This window comes from Oncorhynchus nerka, linkage group LG6, assembly GCF_034236695.1.
Source record: "Oncorhynchus nerka isolate Pitt River linkage group LG6, Oner_Uvic_2.0, whole genome shotgun sequence".
Taxonomy (NCBI): domain Eukaryota; kingdom Metazoa; phylum Chordata; class Actinopteri; order Salmoniformes; family Salmonidae; genus Oncorhynchus; species Oncorhynchus nerka.
The window spans coordinates 40511645-40533907 of NC_088401.1; the positions used below are offsets into that span (position 1 = coordinate 40511645).

The following is a 22263-nucleotide window of genomic DNA, read 5'->3' on the forward strand; positions in this document are numbered from 1 at the left end:
AGTAAAACGAGTCTTATATCGACGTAACCTGAAAGGCCTCGCAGCAAGGAAGAAGCCACTGCTCCAAAACCGCCACAAAAAAGCCAGACTACGGTTTGCAACTGCACATGGGGACAAAAATCGTACTTTTTGGAGAAATGTCCTCTGGTCTGATGAAACAAATAGAACTGTTTGGCCCTAATGACCATTATGTTTTGAGGAAGAAGGGGGAAGCTTGAAAGCCGAAGAACACCATCCCAACTGTGAAGCATGGGGGTGGCAGCATCATGTTGTGGGGGTGCTTTGCTGCAGGAGGGACTGGTGCACTTCACAAAATAGATGGCATCATGAGGCAGGAAAATTGTGGATATATTGAAGCGACATCAGTCAGGAAGTTAAAGCTTGGTCGCAAATGGGTCTTCCAAATGGACAGTGATCCAAACATACTTCCAATGTTGTGGCAAAATGGCTTAATCAGGACAACAAAGTCAAGCTATTGGAGTGACCATCACAAAGCCCTGAGGTCAATCCTATAGAAAATGTGTGGGCAGAACTGAAAAAGTGTGTATGAGCAAGGAGGCCTACAAATCTGACTCCGTTACACCAGCTCTGTCAGGAGGAATTGGCCAAAATTCACCCAACTTATTGTGGGAGGCTTGTGGAAGGCTAATCAAAACGTTTGACCCAAGCAATTTAAACAATTTAAAGGCAATGCTACCAAATACTAATTGAGTGTATGTAAACTTCTGCACAACTGGGAATGTGATGAAATAAATAAAAGCTGAAAATAAATAATTCTCTACTATTATTCTGACATTTCACATTCTTAAAATAATGTGGGGATCCTAACTGACCTAAGAAAGGGAATTTTCACTAGGATTAAATGTCAGGAATTGTGATACACCTTAGCCAAATACTTTTAACCTCAGTTTTTGTCAACTTACGACTTCAACTGTACTTCAATTGAGTTGTTTCTGTCTAGGCAGTGTACTTATAACCTGCAGCATTCAGATGAAAATAATAAAATATTTAGTGGCTGCTTTGTGCTTTTAAATGCTGGTGGCTGCTTTGTGCTTTTTAACCTGCCTGTTGACGATTCCTTGTTAATATTGTGATCAACATCATAAGTAATGTAATAATAATAAAATGTTTTTCCCCCCTCTGCAGTAACAAAGAACAACCTGTCTGTACATGAGGATAAAAACAGGGTGCCCTATGTCAAGGTAAGTCTCTTATTTATGGTCAAGTGAACCAAACGCATCAAATATTCAGACCCCTGACTTTTTCCTCATTTTGTTACATTACAGCCTTATTCTAAAATGTATTAAATTGTTTTGTTCCCTCATCCATCTACTCCCACACTATCCATAATGACAGAGCAAAAACAACAGGTATTTAGAATTCTTTGTACATTTACATAAGTTTTCAGACCCTTTGCTTAGTACTTTGTTCAAGCACATTTGGCAGCGATTTACGTGCCTCGAGTCTTGGGTATGATGCTACAAGCTTGGCACACCTGTATTTGGGGAGTTTCTCCCATTCTTCTCTGCAGATCCTCTCAGGCTCTGTCAGGTTGGATGTGGAGCGTTGCTGTACAGCTATTTTCAGGCCTCTCCAGAGATGTTAGATCGGGTTCAAGTTCATGCTCTGGCTGGCCCACTCGAGACATGTCCCGAAGCCACTCCTGCGGTGTCTCGGCTGTGTTCTTAGGGTCATTGTCTTGTTGGAAGGTCAACCTTTGCCCCTGTCTGAGGTCCTGAGCGCACTGGAACAGGTTTTCGTCAAGGATCTCTCTGTACTTTGCTTCATTCATCTTTGCTTCAACCTCAGTCTCCCAGTCTCTAACGCTGAAAAACATCCTCACAGCCTGATGCTGCCACAACCATGCTTCACCGTAGGGATAGTACCAGGTATCTTCCAGACGTGACTCTTGGCATTCAGGCAAAAGCCTTCAATCTTGGTTTCATTTGACCAGAGAATCTTGTTTCTTATGCTCTGAGAGTCTTTAGGTGACTTTTGGCAAACTCCAAGTGGGCTGTCATGTGCCTTTTTTACTAAGGAGTGGCTTCCATCTGGCCACTCTACCATAAAGGCCTGATTTGGTGGAGTGCTGCAGAGATGGGAGAACCTTCCAGAAGGACAACCATCTCCACATAGGAAGTCTGGAGTTCTGTCAGAGTGACCATCGGGTTCTTGGTTACCTCCCTGACCAAGGCCCTTCTCCCGCGATTGCGCATTTTGGCCTGGCGGCCAGCTCTAGGAAAAGTCTTGGTGGTACTTAACTTATTTCCTTTAATAATGATGAAGACCACTTGGGGACCTAAAGTACTGCAGACATTTTTTTTGGTACCCTTCTCCAGATCTGTGCCCCGACACAATCCTGTCTCAGAGCTTTACGGGCAGTTCCTTCGACCTCGTGTCTTGGTTTTTGCTCTATGAACTGGAACAATATCTAGATGTGTGTGCGTGCCTTTCCAAATCCGGTCCAATTAATTGAATTTACCACAGGTGGACTCCAAGTTGTAGAAACATCTGAATTAAAGTAAATGGAAACAGGATGCACCGGAGCTCAATTTCGAGTCTCATAGCAAAGGGTCTGAATAGTTATGTAAATAAGGTATTTTTGTTTTTTATACATTTGCAAAAATGTCTCAACATGTCACTTTGTTATTTTGGGGTATTGTGTGTAGATTGATGAGGATAAATTCATGTTATCCATTCTAGAATAAGGCTGTAACCTAATGTGGATAAATTCAAGGGGTCTGAATACTGTCCGAATGCACTGGTAAATGGTACCATAGATGGATCCATGAAACGGTTGGTTGGTCAGGTGGATGAAATGGTAAGACATCTGTAGATGTGTGCGTCTCATGATAACCTATTCCCTTTGTCGTGCACTACTTCTGGATTTGTGGACGCTGGTCAAAAGTAGTGCACTTGTATAGGAAATAGTACTACTTCGGATGCATCCTATTTGTGGGTTGGAGAAAGTCAAAGCACTTTACAATACCGATATAACTTCCTGATTATCCGCGACTTTAATGTCAATGTTATCTAAGTTTTTCATCATAATCGTCTCTTTGTCTACCATGTTAAATCACAGTGGTTCCTTGGTTCCTTGTGTCCCCAGGGGTGTACCGAGCGCTTTGTTTGCAGCCCCGAGGAGGTCATGGATACTATTGACGAGGGCAAATCCAACCGACACGTGGCCGTCACAAGTGAGTCAGTCCAACACTGGGACTGTTTCAGTCCCGCCTGCTACTCATGGGTTCATTATGATCCTCAGCCTGCATCTCCTGATCTACCAAGCCACGTCCTAAATGACACCTTTTTCTCTTTATAGTGACTATTTTTGACCAGGGTCCATAGGGGTGTGGTCAAAAGTAATCCACTATTTAGTGAACAGGGTGCCATTTAGGATGCAATTACACAGCCGTTACATAATTAGGACCAGGCGTTTTCCTGACCAGGAATCATGAAAATCTGTAGACACAAGTTAATATACACAGTAGTACTTGTACTAAGCTAGTTTTCTCTAGAAAATAAAACATTACTGAGCAGTCCTTTCAACTGAAAGTGAAAGATTATGACAATAATGCTAGCAATCAAATACGTTCTTAATGTAGACTTATAAATACACATTAATGCATTAGATTCCTCACAGAATCATGGCCATCAAGTTCTTTATTTCTGTTAGCAATATATTTGTTATATTGTGTTAACGTATGTGTGTTTTTATAGACATGAATGAGCACAGCTCCAGAAGTCACAGTATCTTCCAGATCAACGTGAAGCAGGAGAACACTGCTACAGAGCAGAAACTCAGCGGCAAGCTCTACCTTGTCGATCTGGCCGGTAGCGAAAAAGTATGTCTCCATCCTTTCTTTCTCTGTGCCTTTTCTGTGTCTGCGTTTTGATCATTCACCATTTTCCAGAAGTGTGCAATTGCCCAATTCGGGCATGGATTTTTACAATGGTGGTAACTCAGTCCAGCCAGTGCTTATACCAATCCCTTTAAATGCATGACGAGGAGAGTGCAGGTGCACACTTGTGGAAAATGGGGATGGAGCATAAGCCTTTTCTTCCTCCGTATACTTTTCCTCTGGTTCCTCCCTTTGTCTCCATCTTGGTGTTCAAGTTCAACACATTCACTTTTGCACAATGCCTGCTTTCTCCTACTGTAGATATGGCCTAGCAGGCAGCTATTGATCTGAACATTTGGTCATAACTAGCTATTCTGCCACAACTAGCTAGTATCTCAAGCTGCCTCCCTCACAGTACAGAAATAGGAGATAAGATCCTGTCCTATGAGCCGTTCTGGCTCGGAAACGGCTACTTTTGCCACATCTTTAGCATGAGGGTTAAATATTTTCCCGGTATTTTACAAATGTTCCATCTTGAAAATAAGTAGTTTTACTCCTGTTTTTTCTCGCCAAAACCAGAGAGTTTGGAAAGTAATTCAGACCCCTTGACTTTATCCACATTTTGTTACTTTAAAGCCTTATTCTAAAATTGAATAAATAGTTTTTTTCCCTCATCAATCTACACACTACCCCATTTTTTTGTAAATTTATACTGAATGAAAAATGAAATACCTTTTATTTATATAAGTATTCAGACCCTTTGCACTCGAAATTGATCTTTGGTGCATCCTGTTTACATTGATCATTCTTGATGTTTCTACAACTCGATTGGAGACCACCTGTGGTAAATTCAATTGATTGGACAGGATTTGGAAAGGCGCACACGTGTGTGTGTGTATATTTAAGGTTCCACAGTTGACAGTGCATGTCAGAGCTAAAACCAAGCCATGAGGTTGAAGGAATTGTTCCTAGAGCTCTGAGACAGGAGGCACAGATCTGGGGAAGGGTACCAACACACTTCTGCAGCGTTGAAGGTCCCCAAGAACAGTGGCTTCCATCGTTCTTAAAAGGACTATGTTTTGGAACCATCAAGACTCTTCATAGAGCTGGCCGCTCGGCCAAACTGAGCAATCGGGGAGAAGGGCCTTGGTCAGGGAGGTGACCAAGAACCCGATGGTCACTCTGACAGAGCTCCAGAATTCTTCTGTGGAGATGGGAGAAACTTCCAGAAAGACAACCGTCTCTGCAGCACTCTACCAATCATGGCTTTATGGTATAGTGTCTAGACGGAATACACTCCTCAGTAAAAGGCACATGACAGCCTGCTTGAAGTTTGCCAAAAGGCACCTAAAGGACTCTGACCATAAACAAGATTCTCTGGTCTGATGAAACAAAGATTGAGCTCTTTGGCCTGAATACCAAGCGTCACGTCTGGAGAAGCGTGGTGGCAGCATCATGCTGTGGGGGTGTTTTTCAGTGGCAGGGACTGGATGACTAGTCAGGATCGAAAGGAAAGATGAACAGAGCAAAGTACAGAGATCCTTGATGAAAGCCTGCTCCAGAGCGCTCAGGCCCTTAGACTGGGGAAGAATTTCACCATCCAACAGGACAACAACCCTAAGCACACAGCCAAGATAATGCAGGAGTATCTTTGGGACATGTCTCTGAATGTCCTTGATTGGCCCAGCCAGGTCCTGGACTTGAACCCCATCAAACATCTCTGGAGAGACTTGAAAATGGCTGTGCAGCGACGCTCCCCGTCCAACCTGACAGAGCTTTAGAGGAACTGCAGAGAAGAATGGGAGAAACTCCCCGCATGAGCGTTGATTATTGATCATGCCGAGAGAAGACTGCAGAGAAGCAAGATTTAGTCATAGCATATCATTTAAGTTCCATTTCACGTCATGCTGTTTATATACAGTAATATACAGTTTATATATACATTTATTATTTACTGGTGTCTCGCAGTTATTTGTCCCGGAAAAGTGTGTTGAGCGGTAAATCTCGATAACCGGGTTCCCGCCATTCAACCCTATTTAGCACATATATGTTGTTACTCCTTACTCACACGACAACCGCAGTAATCTGATCATAATCCAAAGGATGGGACTAAACTCAAGCAAAGCCTTTCACATGCTTCGTTTCCCTTTTCCGTTATCTGTTTAGGTTTCAAATTAATATCAATATTTGTAGTGTTCTGCATCATCTTTAAGATTTCTTTCTGAGTTAGATATGGCTCCCTTTTTCCTATATAATGCACTACTTTTCATAAGAATAGTGCACTAAATCAAGAATAGGGTGCCATTTGGGACAGATGCTGTTTCTTAGATTTTTGGGTGATGTAATGCCCTGTGATAGTCTTGTACCAGTGTTGTCATGAGGGCTTGTGTGTTGGATTGTGATCTCTTAAAAATTGTGTGTCTAGGTGGGTAAAACTGGAGCTGAGGGAGCGGTGCTGGAAGAAGCTAAAAACATCAACAAATCCCTGTCTGCGCTGGGCAACGTCATCTCTGCCCTTGCCGAAGGCTCGGTGAGATAACATAATAACACTCTGCTCCCTCTGGGCTGGGGAGAATGACTGTAAATTACACCCTATTCCCTAAATAGTCAACTTATTCTTAACCAAACTCTGGTCAAAAGTAGTACACAATATGGGGAATAGGGTGTCATTTGTGACGCAGTGTCAACAAACAGCTGTTCTAACAAAAGGGAGAATATCAGCATATTTTTCTAATGTGGATATTTTCAAGTTAGGAACGAATGATAAAAATGGGAGGAATCAAAGGAGTGTCTCATGCACAAGTCATACACGCATATGTCTAAACACTTGTAATCTAGGTTTTCAGTACCTGTACACGGTACAATTTACTCTCGTATTACAGAGTTCAGCCCAGGTTTTCAGTATTATTCTCCAGAACAAAGTGATGAGTGTTTTTAGATTGAAGCTCAAGTCCCTCTCCCCTCCTTTCTCCAGACCTATGTCCCTTACAGAGACAGTAAGATGACCCGTATCCTGCAGGACTCTCTGGGTGGCAACTGTAGGACCACCATGGTCATCTGTGCCTCGCCCTCCGCCTACAACGAGGCTGAGACAAAGTCCACACTGATGTTCGGACAGCGGTACGTACAGGACACTCTCAGCCCCTGGACTGTAAACGACCCACAACCAGTCTCAGCCCCTGTACTTAACTATATATTAGTGGGTTTTCTCAACCTGGGATCCCCAATCACCTTTAGCTCTGTACCCCTTAACCGATTGCAACTACTAGACCTATGTTTAGCCAACATTTTATTCATCTTCCCAATAATCCTTTTCGAATAGTCCTCATACCCCCAGGGGTACTAGTAACCCCAGATTGAGAACCACTGCTATATATGACCAAGAACCACCATTGGGTTGTACGTTTTGTAAATGGCAATTGAATGTTGGTACATTGTTAGCAATGGCTGTTATGGTCAGAATATGCTACAGTCTACACAGTTTATGCTTTATAGGAGGGTTGGTTGTTTTGGCAACAAACCGATGTGTGTGCAACTATGGGGTAAAACAGATGGGGTTGGCTTGGATTGTTGAAATATAAACTTTTGTCCACAATTTTTATTGAAAACATAAATACATTGGCATAATGAGCACTTGTCTCTCAAATACATAATTACAGTGAATTTTAGCCATATTAGAGTAGATGTAACATCAGACATGGTTTCAAGAACAAGACCAAACTAGCTGAAACAAGCCACCTACAATTCCCCACATGGCAGCTTCTTGTCATTGTTGCTAGCTTTCTGGCCATCCAGAATCATAATACACGGACTTCTGCCCCATTTGAATTGCACGTATTGTTTTCTTGATGTCAGCTAATCCGCTTTATGGGTGGTTGCCAGTGCCACACCCACTCAAAGGTGACACTTTGTTTTGTGACATCAGAAAGTTAACTTTTGTGCATGTGTGTGACAGAGCTAAGACCATTAAGAACACAGTGTGTCTGAATGTGGAGCTGACGGCAGAACAGTGGAAGAAAAAGTATGAAAGAGAAAAGGCGAAGAACACAACCCTGAGGGGCACCGTCACCTGGCTGGAGAACGAACTCAACCGCTGGAGAAATGGTATGAAAGAAAAAAATATGGAAACCATAAATCGATATTAACTAAATGTTCAAAGATGACTGATAATTCCAGGAATCACGCTCATGTCCGTATTTTAGGATTGAACAGGGTTGTAAATTCATTAGTGTACTGCACACCGTAGCAAAAGTTTTGCAATGTAAACCGTGTTTAGAGTAAACGGTTTCCGTTGCAAAATAGTTTGCTACGGTGTGCACTAATGACGACAAACCAGGAAATAGTCTACATGTTGCATAGATACCACAGAAGTTTACTTTTGTTTCTAACCCTGTCTGTCTCCATCCTCTCCATGGCTCCCTCCCTTCCTCTTTCCCTCCCTCTGTGCTGCCCCTATAGGTGAGAGAGTGCCGGTGGAGGAGCAGTTTGACAAGGAGAAGGCTAACGCTGAGGTCCAGGCTCTAGACAACGTGGTGAACAATGAGAAGATGGCCCCCTCACCCAACATTCCAGGGGTTAAACTGACCGATGCAGAGAAGGAGAAGTGTGAGGCTGAGCTGTCTAAACTCTACAAGCAGCTGGATGATAAGGTGAGGTAGCAGAGCCACATGGCAACTTGCTAGATTCGATCTAGACAGTGACCTTGTACACTGAGGTGCCAGAAAGATTTCCATGAGGTAGTCGTTTAAAGGTAGATTCAGTGCGATGACGTAGATGCACAATTTCCGCAGGAACTAAGAGCGTTGAAGTGCAAGGCTCAACTTCTCTGCTGTTTTGTTCCCGTAGCTACCACGTTGTAGCAGCGATAAGCAAACCTGTGCACATGCGCAGATGCTCTGTGTGAGAGCGAAGTCTTGCATCGTGCTCGTTGCAATATCTGTGGTCCTGCTCGTGGCAACGCCATAATGCTGAGTGGCATTAACATGTTTAAAATATGTTTTGCTGATGATTTGAGACGAGAACACTTTGGTATTAACACCCCCCCCCCCTCTCTTCTCTCCATCAGGATGATGAGATCAACCAGCAGAGCCAGCTGGCAGAGAAACTAAAGCAGCAGATGCTGGACCAGGAAGAGGTGAGACCCCTTGCTACCACAAACGCATATATGCACGCCGCGTCCCTCCAGCCCTCCTGCTCTGTTAACAATGCCATCAGTCTGCCTGTACAGGCCTGTCTGAAGACTGTTAGCTAACGGTTAGCCCGGAAACAGCAGGGTTAAAGAGGCATCACTCAGCCTGGGTAGAATCTAACACTCTCATCTCAGCTTTCGGTAGGCTGGATTTTAATTACAGGTTAATATTCTGAGTAGGGAATTAATAACAGGCGTGGGTCTTGTTCAGTAGGGCACAAAATAGCATAATGTTCTGCAATTGAAAGTACCTCCCACCTACCTGTTTCAAAAGTTTTCTCCCTACTGAACACAATCGCAGGTTAGCTTTTAACAAGCGAGAGCTTCACCTTTCCCCCCTCATTAGGCTTTTACAAAGCCAGAGAAGAATCTGTATCAATCAATTACTTAGGCAAAGTGGGGATATTTGATTATGTTTACATATTATTTACATACTACTGATTTTCCTGTAACCCTGACCTGATGCGCCCACTTTAGTTGTACGCTGGTGAAAATTTAATGAACTTCCTCATCAGACTAAAGAGAGGCTGTGGTAAGTTGGTCAGCCTGTAGTTCTCTTCTTCAAAGGTACAGATTTAAATCAGATAGTGACTGTGTCCCAAATGGCACCATATTCCCTTTATAGTGCACTACTTTTGACCAGGACCCATAGCACAGGAGGCTGCTGAGGGGAGGATGGCTCATATTAATGGCCAGAACAAATGGACTCAAACAAATCAAATATTATTTGTAACATGCGACGAATACAACAGGTGTAGACCTTGCAGTGAAATGCTTACTTACAAGCCCTTAACCAAGAATGCACTTCAATATATAAAGTTAAAATATTTACTAAGTAAACTAAAGTAAAAAATGTAATAAAATGTAACAAAATAAAATAAGGTTATATACCAGTACCATTTCAATGTGTTAGTCAAGGTATTATTCATTATTAATTGTTCAGCAGTCTTATGGCTTGGGTGTAGAAGTTGTTAAGGAGCCTTTTGGACCTAGACTTGGCGCTCCGGCACAGCTTGCCATGTGGTAGCAGAGAGAACGGTCTATGACTTGGGTGACTGGAGTCTAAGACAATTGTTTTGGGGCCTTCCTCTGACGCTCCCTAGTATACACAGTTGAAGTCGGAAGTTTACATACACCTTAGCCAAATACATTTGAACTCAGTTTTTCACTATTCCTGACATTTAATCCTTGTAAAAATGTCCCGTTTTAGGTCAGTTAGGATCACCTTTTTATTTTAAGAATGTGAAATGTCAGAATAATATAGTGATATATTTCAGCTTTTATTTCTTTCATCAAATTCCCAGTGGGTCAGAAGTTTACATACACTCAATTCGTATTTGGTAGCATTGTGTAATTTGGGTCAAACGTTTCCGGTAGCCTTCCACAAACTTCCCACAATAAGTTGGGTGAATTTTGGCCCATTCCTCCTTACAGAGCTGGTGTAACTGAGTCAGGTTTGTAGGCCTCCTTGCTTGCACACGATTTTTCAGTTCTGCCCACAAATTTTCCATAGGATTGACGTCAGGGCTTTGTGATGGCCACTGCAATACCTTGACTTTGTTGTCCTTAAGTCATTTTGTCATGCTTTGGGTCATTGTCCATTTGGAGGACCCATTTGCGAACAAGCTTTAACTTCCTGACTGATGTCTTGAGATATATCCACATCATTTTCCTACCTCATGGTGCCATCTATTTTGTGAAGTGCACCAGTCCCTCCTGCAGCAAAGCACCCTCACAACATGATGCTGCCACTCCCATGCTTCACGGTTGGGATGGTGTTCTTCGGCTTTCAAGCTCCCCCTTTTTCCTCCAAACATAACGATGGTTGTTATGGCCAAACAGTTCTATTTTTGTTTCATCAGACCAGAGGACATTTCTCCATCCCCATGTGCAGTTGCAAACTTTATTCTGGCTTTTTTATGGTTTTGGAGCAGTGGTTACTTCCTTGCTGATGTCGATATAGGACTCGTTTTTACTGTGGATATAGATACTTTTGTACCTGTTTCCTCCAGCACCTTTGCTGTTCTCGGATTGATTTGCACTTTTCACACAAGTATGTTCATCTCTAGGAGACAGAACGGGTGTCCTTCCTGAGCGGTATGACGGCTGTGTGGTCCTATGGTGTTTACTTGCATACTATTGTTTGTATAGATGAACGTGGTGCCATCAGGCATTTGGAAATTGCTCCCAAGGATGAACCAGACTTGTGGAGGTCTACCATTTTTTTCCGCTCAGGTTTTGGCTGATTTCTTATGATTTTCCCATGATGTTAAGCAAAGAGGCACTGAGTTTGAAGGTAGGCCTTGAAATACATCCACAGGTACACCTCCAATTGACTCAAATGATGTCAATTAGCCTATCAGAAGCTTCTAAAGCCATGACATCATTTTCTGGAATTTTCCAAGCTGTTTAAAGGCACAGTCAACTTAGTGTATGTAAACTTCTGACACACTGGAATTGTGATACAGTGAAATAATCTGTCTGTAAACAATTGTTGGAAAAATGACTCGTGTTATACACAAAGTAGAAGTCTTAATCGACTTGCCAAAACTATAGTTTGTTAACAAGAAATTTGTGGAGTGGTTGAAAACGAGTTTTAATGACCTAAGTGTATGTAAACTTCTGACATCAACTGTTGGTCCTGGAAGGCAGGAAGCTTGGCCTCTGTCATGTACTACGCCGTACGCATTACCCTTTGTAGTGCATTATGGTCTCATGCCGAGCAGTTGCCATAGCAGGCAGTGATACTACCGTTCAGGATGCCCTCGGTGGTGCAGCTGTAGAAGCTTTTGAGGATCTGAGGACCCATGCCAAATATTGGGGAGGAAAGGGTTTGCCCTGCCCTTTTCACAACTATCTTGATGTGTTTGGACCATGATAGTTTGTTGGTGATTTGGACACAGGGAACTTTAAAACGCTCGACCTGCTCCACTACATACCGTCAATATTAATGGGGACCTGTTCAGCCCTCCTTTTCCTGTAGTCCACGATCAACTTCTTTGTCTTGCTCACACTGCCAGGTCTCATCGTTTTCGGTGATCAGGCCAACCACTGTTGTCGAGAGCAAACTTAATGATGGTTTTGGAGTTGTGCTTGGCCATGCAGTCGTGGGTGAACATGGAGTACAGGAGTGGACTGAGCACACACCCTTGAAGGGGCCCCAGTGTTGAGGGTCAGCGTGGCAGATGTGGTGTTGCCTACCCTTACCACTTGGGGGCTGCCCATCAGGAAGTCCAGGATCCAGTTGCAGAGGGATGTGTTTAGTCCCAGGGTCCTTAGCTTAGTGATGAGCTTTGTGGGCACTATGGTTTTGAACGCTGAGCCGTTGTCAATGTACAGCATTTTAACCAAGGTGTTTGTCCAGGTGGGAAAGGGCAGTGTGGAGTGTGATTGAGATTGCGTCATCTGTGGATCTGTTGGGGCGGTATGTGAATTAGTGGGTCTAGGGTTTCCGGGAAATGGTGTTGATGTGAGTCATGACCAGCATTTCAAGCACTTCATGGCTACCGTGAGTGCTACGAGGCGGTAATCATTTAAGCAAGTTACCTTCGCTTTCTTGGGCACAGACTATGGTGGTCTGCTTGAAACATGGAGGTGTTACACACTCAATCAGGGAGAGGTTGAGAATGTCACCGACCACACTTGCCAGTTGGTCCGCGCTTGTTCGGATCACACGTCCTGGTAATTCGTCTGGCCTTGTGAAGGTTGATCTGTTTAAAGGGCTTGCTCAAGTTGTCTACGGCGAGCATGATCACACAGTTTTCCGGAAACCATTTGTTTGGCGTATTTGATATTGATATTCCATCCATTCTGCTCCAACCATTACCATGAGCCCGTCCTCCCTGATTAAGGTGCCACCTACCTCCTGTGGCCCATAGGGCTCATAGGTCCGAAGTAGTGCATTATTTAGGGAATAGGGTACCATTTAGGACTCATCCACTGTGACGTTGTGATTCAGATCCTTAGAGACTAGTATGAGGTTCATCGCCAACACTCAGGGTTTTGGCTCTAGCTAGCTCACATAGATTAGATGGAGATGAGAGAAGAGGTGTCCTGGGATAGCTGTGATACATTTAATTTCAATCTGCAGTTGCTACATCCGTTTTTGGAATTGAAATGTAATGATGTATATAGCCATTCAATCTTGATTCAATTCAAAATATAATTTATACATGCTTAGTTTGAATCTTACCCCATCAGAACCAAAACTAAGTTTTTTATTCCTTTGTTTGTAAACAATGTGAAGGTGAATAATTACGTTGTTAGAACTATACATATTCTTGAATGGTCAGTCCTTGTATCCATAGCTCTGTCTTTGAATTTGTGTTCCTTCTCCAGCTGCTGGCCTCATCACGTCGCGACCACGACAACCTGCAGGTAGAGCTGAACCGTCTGCAGTCCGAAAATGAGGCGTCTAAGGAGGAGGTGAAGGAGGTGCTGCAGGCCCTGGAGGAGCTGGCTGTTAACTATGACCAGAAAAGCCAGGAGGTGGAGGACAAGACTAAGGAGTTTGAGGCTCTCAGCGAGGAGCTTAACCAGAAATCGGTGAGAAGGAAGCCATTTTCCAATAGGTCTACCTTTTTTAAAATGTCTTTCCTTCCTCTCTACCTTCAACCAGAAAATGGCGAGAGGAGAACAAGTCATTCATAATCTAAACTCACCAAGAGATTTTAGGAATGTGAAATCCTATGATGTACTTATGTCGTATGCCAACTACTGACATTAGGTAAGAAAGCCTGCTGGTTTTCACTGATTTGCTGTTCACTCAGCTAGTGTTCCAGGTGTAATTCAGTCCAGGATTAGAAAGGGAGGATGAAACTGAACTTCTCCTTTGTTGTCGTCCTCAGAGTATCCTGGTGTCCATCGACTCTGAGCTGCAGAAGCTGAAGGAGATGACCAACCACCAGAAGAAGAGGGTCACTGAGATGATGTCATCGCTGCTCAAAGATCTGGCTGAGATCGGCCTCGCTGTGGGCAGCAATGACATTAAGGTAGCATCATCATTCCTCGCCATGCCAGCCAATCGTGGAAGGGAAGCCCAGTATTGGGGTACTTTTTGGGGAATCCTGAAGAGTGGAAGTTTGTGACTCGTGTACTGTATATACCAATTAACTTCATCCCAAACATTAGTAACTTCATCCTTAACTATGCTTTGGGTACACTATATCTGATGCATGGCTTTTGCGCAATGACATTTGAGTCTTACATTTGTGCCTTTACACCCCCCCCCCCTTCTCCAGCAACAAGAGGGCAGTGGTCTGATAGACGAGGAGTTCACGGTGGCACGTCTGTACATCAGTAAGATGAAGTCGGAGGTGAAGACCATGGTGAAACGCAGCAAGCAGCTGGAGAGCACTCAGGCCGAGAGTAACGAGAAGATGGACGAGAACGAGAAGGAGCTGGCCTCCTGTCAGCTACGCATCTCGCAGGTAAGCATCGTCACCTGGGATAGAGGGCTTGAGAGAAGGTTTCATGGGGTGGCTGTCGTTCAAATCAAAATGTAGTCACTTCTCTTGGTCGATTTTGATTTCAATTCAGTGAATTAAAAGCAATGAGGAACATTGGTATCCGGATTACGGTTTACTACTTGAATGAAATGGAATCGACTCCAACCCTGGTTCAATGCATTGCTCCATTTTAATTCCCCCTCAGCACGAGGCTAAGATCAAGTCCCTGACAGAGTACCTTCAGAACGTGGAGCAGAAGAAAAGACAGCTGGAGGAGAACGTAGACTCTTTGAATGAGGAACTAGTCAAGATCAGCGCTCAGGGTGACTACAACATTTTTTATTTATCCTATTCAAACAAGAAGATCCCATCCCTCTTTTGCTTCGAAGACCTTTCCCCAACAAGGCACATCACACATTCCTTATTGAAATGTGTATTTTGATATGTTATTTCTACTAAATCATGAACACATTTGACACCTAGCTTTGGTCTTCCACCATCTACTGGTGAAAAGGTTGCTGACACCTATCTCATGTTTCTCCCCTTGCAGAGAAAGTTCAGGCTATGGAGAAGGAAAATGAGGTCCAAACTGCCACCGAAGTCAAGGTATGACCAACAGTGGATTTCTCCGGACAGGCTATTCTTTCAAATCTTGATAACCGATAATTTCGATTATGTAAACTTTTTGTGTTGGTGATTATTTGTATAAAATATTCTCCATTATTGTATGTTTGATTCCCGTATGTGCCAAATACACTCACTATATATCTTTGTTAACGTTGACATCTATAAAAGTTTCTGCTTAAAATAACATTTTTTCTGTTGGTACTCCTTTCTAATGTATTTGTTGGTAACTAGTTGTATGTGTTTGTTGCTAGGAGGCGGTTGAGCATCAGATCCAGTCTCACCGCGAGGCCCATCAGAAACAGATCAGCAGCCTGAGAGATGAGCTGGACAACAAGGAGAAACTCATCACTGAGCTCCAGGAGTATGGGAACACATAACACACACACTCAGCGCACGCATGCGCAGACACACACACACACAATTCCATGAGGCCCATCACACGCACGGCATATGCAACAACTATTTGTTAGTTAGTTGCTGGCTCTGTCTCACTATCTCTATTTGTCTCTCTCTCTCTCCAGCCTGAACCAGAAGATCATGCTGGAACAGGAGCGTCTGCGGGTGGAGCACGAGAAACTCAAATCCACCGACCAGGACAAGAGCCGCAAGCTGCACGAGCTCACGTACGTAACCACCCATCCAGATGCCTTACCCAGTTGCCATCGTACATGCATCATCTATATTCACACACTATCATTTGTTCTTAAATGATTAGCCCGGATAAATTAGAATAAACTAATCACCAATGTCCGCATGCATATGAAAAGCTGTGATGTGGCAATGCAGAATCACTGATCTGGTTTGTGTGTGTGTGTGTGTTTTACAGGGTGATGCAGGACAGGAGAGAGCAGGCCAGGCAAGACCTGAAGGGACTGGAGGAGACTGTGGCTAAGGAGCTCCAGACTCTCCACAACCTCAGAAAACTGTTTGTTCAGGACCTGGCTACCAGAGTCAAGAAGGTACAACACAGTGTTTGCTTTTTACAAGCTTTTAACTTGAAGAGCGAGAGCTGCACCCCCCCCCTCCCAGTGAACAACCACAGTATAGCCTCCACATGGTTAGAAGTATAATTTTGATATCATGGATGGTCAGTCCTTCTATCCATAGCGTGGTCTATGAATTTGAAAGTGGTTCCATTTCTCCAGCCCTATCCTTAGCTTTTTAACAAAACAGTGGCAGGGTATGCTTTTATTGTTTGAAATGCAGATTTCTCCTTTAAGTCATACCCCGTCTCTTATCAGCTCTGTTGCATCACAAATATGATTTTTTTTCTTCTACGCTTGTTGTTTTCATACCACAATTCCGCATTGAAAGTGTATGGGTCCTTGAAATGCAACATTTGGTATGTTAATTACTGTTTCTCAATGGTTATTTAAAACTCAACCTTTGCTTTAATGGTGCCTTTCACTGAAAATTTGAGTGTTTGTGTGTGTCGTAAATGCAGAGCGAATGACAAGTGTAATAAAAGTAAATGTTCTGTAATAATGTATGTTTTCTGCAGAGCGCTGAGATGGACTCAGATGATACAGGGGGCAGTGCTGCTCAGAAACAGAAGATCTCCTTTCTGGAGAACAACCTGGAACAGCTTACAAAGGTCCACAAACAGGTAAACAAACACACCTTAATACATATGTTGTTAGTGCTCCCATGGCAGAGAAGTATCCTGCTGTGATTGAATGGTGTGGTTTACTAAAGTCAGTAAGCCAGTACAGACCACAGCCCTTTAATGTAATGGAAGACACAGACATGCCAAATTATTCCCAAGATACATGTACTCTTCTGTCAATTCAAATATTCTTCACAAATTGAAAAGATACAACTAATGTGACTGAAAGAATTAATTAGTTACGGCATCTCTCTCTCTCCTCTTGTTCTTCTTCCTCTAGCTGGTGCGTGATAATGCAGACCTGCGCTGTGAGCTTCCTAAACTGGAGAAGCGTCTGCGTGCTACGGCTGAGCGGGTCAAGGCCTTGGAGTCGGCCCTGAAGGAGGCCAAAGAGAACGCCGCACGCGACCGCAAACGCTACCAGCAGGAGGTGGACCGCATCAAAGAGGCCGTCAGGGCCAAGAACATGGCCAGGAGGGGCCACTCTGCTCAGATCGGTGAGGAACACACACATATGCATGCATAAAATCACACACATGAATTCGACTATACTTTTGTATATATAGTTGTATGTGGCCACCCATTCAAATTAGTGTATTCGGCTATTTACGGTGAAATACACTAATTTGAAGTGGTGGCCACATACTTTTGTGTATATATAGTGTGTGTGTGAATTCATGCGTGTGGTTATGTGCATAGTTACGAGATGACGTAACTGATTAATTGTTTCCGTCACATTAGTGTTTCACTCTGTAAAACACACACACAACCAGATCAGTGATTCCCCGTTGCGGGTGTATAAAATTGAGTACACAGCCATGCAATCTCCATAGACAAACATTGACAGTAGAATGGCCTTACTGAAGCGCTCAGTGACTTTTTAAACGTGGTACCTTCATTGGATGCCATCTTTCCAACAAGTCAGTTTGTCAAATTTCTGCCCTACTAGAGCCGTCCCAGTCAACTAGAAGTACTGTTATTGTGAAGTGGAAATGTCTTGGGGCAACAACTGCTCATCCATGAAGTGGTAGACCACACAAGTTCACAGAACGGGAACGCAGAGTGCTGGAGCGCATAGCGCTTAGTAATCGTCTGTCCTCGGTTGCAACACTCGCTACCGAGATCCAAACTGCCTCTGGAAACAACATCAGCACAATAACTGTTTGTCGGGACATGGGTTTCCATGTCCGAGCAGCCGCACAAGCCTAACATCACCATGCGCAATGCCAAGCGTCGGCTGGAGTGGTGTAAAGCTTGCCGCCATTAGACTCTGGAACAGTGTAAACATGTTCTCTGGAGTGATGAATCACGGTTCCTCATCTGGCAGTCTGACAGACAAATCTGGGTTTGGCGGATGCCAGGAGAATGCCCCACGTGCCCCAATGCATAATGCCAACTGTGAAGTTAGGTGGAGGAGGAATAATAGTCTGGGGCTGTTTTTCATGGTTGGAGTGAATGGACATCTTTTCAGTGAATGGGTTTCAGTGAATGGACATCTTAACTCTACAGCATACGATTCTGGAACGCCGACTGCGAGCAAGGCCTAATCGCCCAACATCAGTTCCCGACCTCACTAATGCTCTTGTGGTTTGAATGGAAGCAAGTCCCCTCAGCAATGTTCCAACATCTCGTGGAAAGCCTTCCCAGAAGAGTGGAGACTGTTATAGCAGCAAAGGGGCGACAAACTCCATATTAATGCCCATGATTTTGGAATGAGCTGTTTGTCGAACTGGTGTCCACATACTTCTAGTCATGTAGTGTACATATTTACACACTGTTTTAAAGGTTAAATGCTAGCTTTTTATTCAATGAAATCTGTCCTCTGTTTTGCCTGATATAATCTAGGACTGATGCTTTTATTGGTCTGTAATACTGGTACATGTAAATGCATAACATTTGTACATTTGGTCATTTAGCAGACGCTAAATAATGACGCCATTAGTGTTCCTTTGATGCTATGTAACCAGTGCTTTGCCTCTGACCTCCCCAGCCAAACCCATTCGGCCTGGCCAGCCCCCTGTGGCGTCTCCCACCCACCCCAATGTCAACCGGACAGGGTTCTTCAACAGCCAGCCCACCGGCATCAGAGGAGGGGCCAAGCAATGAGTGGATAAGAAGTAAGTCAAGGGCCTTTTCTCAATTGCATACTCCTCTCGCCTCCCTCTCAAAACCCATTGGAAGAGAAGGTCAAAGGCGAGGGACCACTGGCTTTCTCATCCAATAGGTTTTAAAAAGGAGGCAAGGAGAGAGGACGCGTAGAGTTTTCAATTGAGATTCTTCCAAGGCCTCTGTGTACTGAGCCAACCTAATGCATTTCAGGGAGTTCTGTTCGGACTGGAGAAAACATTTTGAAACCGGAAGGCACTGTCTGAATTTGTCCAATAAGGACACAGATATCAATGTTCTGTTGCAAAATGTTTTTACTTCGGTGTGCCCTACTGAACATGACCTTGTTTTATAGACAAGCCAGAGATGGCAGCAGAGCTCACATTTAGTAATGATTTTTCTCCACTTATTTTGTCTTCTGTCTCTTTCCGTCAGCTTCTGAAGAAGATAAACATAATCACAGAGATGAAGATACAAAGATCACCCACAGGAGCTGGCATTCCACTTGACCGAACTGTCACATGGGACAATTCTTCCAGTATCAACGTTTATTTATATATGTATAAGAGATATATATATATATATATATGTAAGAAATAGACACAGGCTGTACAGTTCTTTTTCATTATTTTTGTTTTCATGTATGAATGAAATTGGTTTCCTTACAAAACAAAAGAGAACACGGACAGAGAACAAACAAAATGAAATAAATGGTGCATTCTTGGCGCCTGGCGAAATGAACATGTAATTAATAATGCGTAGCTCTTCCATTTGATCTATCGCACAGCAGTTTGTCCATTAATGTCCTAAAAGATTTGAGTCTGCATTGTGCCAAGTTTAAATGTATGTCGTCGCAGGTTCTCTAAGAACAAATAACACACTAAAAGGTTGGAATCCGTTGAGAAGCATCCTAGCCTGATTTTTATGTACAGTATATCATCAAAGTATCCCTCCTGTCTAGATCAATAAACTTATTTTAAAGTTTAAAGGTGTAAAAACACACTACTGGCCACTATTGTACAGTTAGAATTAGCACTGAACTGTTTTCTCTTCACTTGGACATGTGTTTCTTTTGGGGCTAAAATGCTGCTGTAGAGCACATCTTCAGGACCATGCACCAGTGATTGACAAAAAAAAAGTGTCACCTTATTCCCTTTTATAGTAAACTAGTTTTGACCAGAGTCTAGTCAAAGGTAGTGCACTAAATGGCGAATAGGGTGCAATGTGAGTCGTCCAGTTTTTAAAGAACTTTGAAGAATGGCAGACAAATGCAAAAAAAATGTCAATTTTGTCATGTATTAGAAAATTAAGCTGCTTCAATATCATACCTATGTCCAAGATATCCAGTCAATGTTGATATACTGTATGATGAAATTATAATGGTCGACCTGCTAGGTTCCTTAGCTATGTATATCAATGTTAGCATATGCAAGTGACTTGTATGCCATTTGGGAAAAACTGTGAAAATGCCACACCCATGTGTCCTATCAATGAAGAGAAAATATCAGTGGAAGGGTTGCTTCTTGGACCACAAAAATATGGTTCTAAATGGTTGACTGATCATGAGTTCCTGATGCATTTCACAAGTTTATTTTTTGGCACTGTGCCATCTATTAAATGCTCTATCTGGAAGATGACGTTTACACAAATGTCCTGCAACGACCATTGGTCTTTGTGGAATAGTTTGAGAGACAAGGGGCCATGAAATATTTACCTCCATACTTGAGTTCGACCAATCATGAGTTTATTGTTGATGTGTGCAAATTTTTTGTTTCTGTGCCTACTGCCTATGCATAGTTGATAGTTTGTGCATACATTGGATGGATTTTCTGTTTTTCCTTCATTTTTCAACTTTTTTCTTTTGTCTTTGTGCCCAAATCTGTCAACATGAGTCACCGACTATTCAACAACCCAACTTTTTCATATTCTGACATAACACTGCACAGGCTAACGAGGCCGGGCTTGCTTGGGGTGGTGAATTCAGATATGCGGCTACACTCCAATGTCCAAAATACACTGCATTGCTTCATTCTAAGTAACCTTGTCTCCTCCTAATTTCGCATTGGGAGGAAGTGTCTAGTGAATGAGATTACATTCTAAGTGGTATGCTTAATGCAGATATAGGAACAGAGCCTGTGTCTTATCCAAGTAGTCAGTCTTCATAACACCATCCTTCCTGTACTACAGTAGATGGATGCCACCTGAGTTATTTACTGCTGTGCTGGCTGTAGGTAGGGTATGAGGGTTTAGACTATTTGTTTTTTACTTCCTAAATTATGTTTTTTGTTTTGTTTACCATTGTTATTGAAAGTCTCGTGTCGTTTGTCATTTATCATTATCAGGATGTAATCTTTGAAGTTGAGATTGAACCTAAAGCACTTTTTAAATGTATCCTGGATTATAACTGTAACCTTCCCTTAAGGAGCTATTAAATGCCATTTCTGTTCCTTTTCTGCAACAAAAATAATAAAACAAGTGAAGCATCGCTGGAGTTCTGTCTTTGGGTTGTAAATCAAATGATTGTCTGAACTCAATGGGGTCTTTCTTGTTAGAATGGTTGGCCATTCCTACCAGTAGGTTACATTTACATTTTACATTTAAGTCATTTAGCAGACGCTCTTATCCAGAGCGACTTACAAATTGGTGCGTTCACCTTAAGACATCCAGTGGAACAGCCACTTTACAATAGTGCATCTAAATCTTTTAAGGGGGGTGAGAAGGATTACTTTATCCTATCCTAGGTATTCCTGAAAGAGGTGGGGTTTCAGGTGTCTCCGGAAGGTGGTGATTGACTCCGCTGTCCTGGCGTCGTGAGGGAGTTTGTTCCACCATTGGGGGGCCAGAGCAGCGAACAGTTTTGACTGGGCTGCGCGGGAACTGTACTTCCTCAGTGGTAGGGAGGCGAGCAGGCCAGAGGTGGATGAACGCAGTGCCCTTGTTTGTGTGTAGGGCCTGATCAGAGCCTGGAGGTACTGAGGTGCCGTTCCCCTCACAGCTCAGTAGGCAAGCACCATGGTCTTGTAGCGGATGCGAGCTTCAACTGGAAGCCAGTGGAGAGAGCGGAGGAGCGGGGTGACGTGAGAGAACTTGGGAAGGTTGAACACCAGACGGGCTGCGGCGTTCTGGATGAGTTGTAGGGGTTTAATGGCACAGGCAGGGAGCCCAGCCAACAGCGAGTTGCAGTAATCCAGACGGGAGATGACAAGTGCCTGGATTAGGACCTGCGCTGCTTCCTGTGTGAGGCAGGGTCGTACTCTGCGGTAATTTACTTTCATTCAATGGGCTGTTGGATGCACTGGCCCATTCATACCAGCAGAGCACGCTTTGGTACTGTCACTATTTTATTTAACGAGGCAAGTCAGTAGTTTACAATGACGGCCTAACCCGGTCAAATCCTCCCCTAACCCGGACGACGCTGGGCCAATTGTGCGCCGCTCTTTGGAACTC

At 43.4% G+C, this 22263-nt stretch overlaps 1 protein-coding gene across 1 annotated transcript in view; it reads left to right on the plus strand.

The window, feature by feature from the left end:
* LOC115130441 (kinesin-1 heavy chain) overlaps positions 1–21301 on the plus strand; it is a 45996-nt gene extending 24695 nt beyond the window's left edge. Inside the window, exons 6-25 of the mRNA XM_029661591.2 lie at positions 1147–1202; positions 3110–3197; positions 3721–3845; positions 6268–6372; positions 6817–6962; positions 7798–7946; positions 8301–8491; positions 8908–8976; positions 13369–13575; positions 13878–14021; positions 14271–14459; positions 14683–14800; positions 15028–15083; positions 15356–15465; positions 15626–15727; positions 15931–16063; positions 16606–16710; positions 16991–17207; positions 18701–18827; positions 19252–21301. Of these exons, the coding sequence (XP_029517451.1) occupies positions 1147–1202; positions 3110–3197; positions 3721–3845; positions 6268–6372; positions 6817–6962; positions 7798–7946; positions 8301–8491; positions 8908–8976; positions 13369–13575; positions 13878–14021; positions 14271–14459; positions 14683–14800; positions 15028–15083; positions 15356–15465; positions 15626–15727; positions 15931–16063; positions 16606–16710; positions 16991–17207; positions 18701–18816 (2426 nt within the window). The 3' untranslated portion in view covers positions 18817–18827; positions 19252–21301. The remainder of the gene's footprint in view (positions 1–1146; positions 1203–3109; positions 3198–3720; positions 3846–6267; positions 6373–6816; positions 6963–7797; positions 7947–8300; positions 8492–8907; positions 8977–13368; positions 13576–13877; positions 14022–14270; positions 14460–14682; positions 14801–15027; positions 15084–15355; positions 15466–15625; positions 15728–15930; positions 16064–16605; positions 16711–16990; positions 17208–18700; positions 18828–19251) is intronic.
* The last annotated feature ends 962 nt before the right edge of the window (positions 21302–22263 follow it).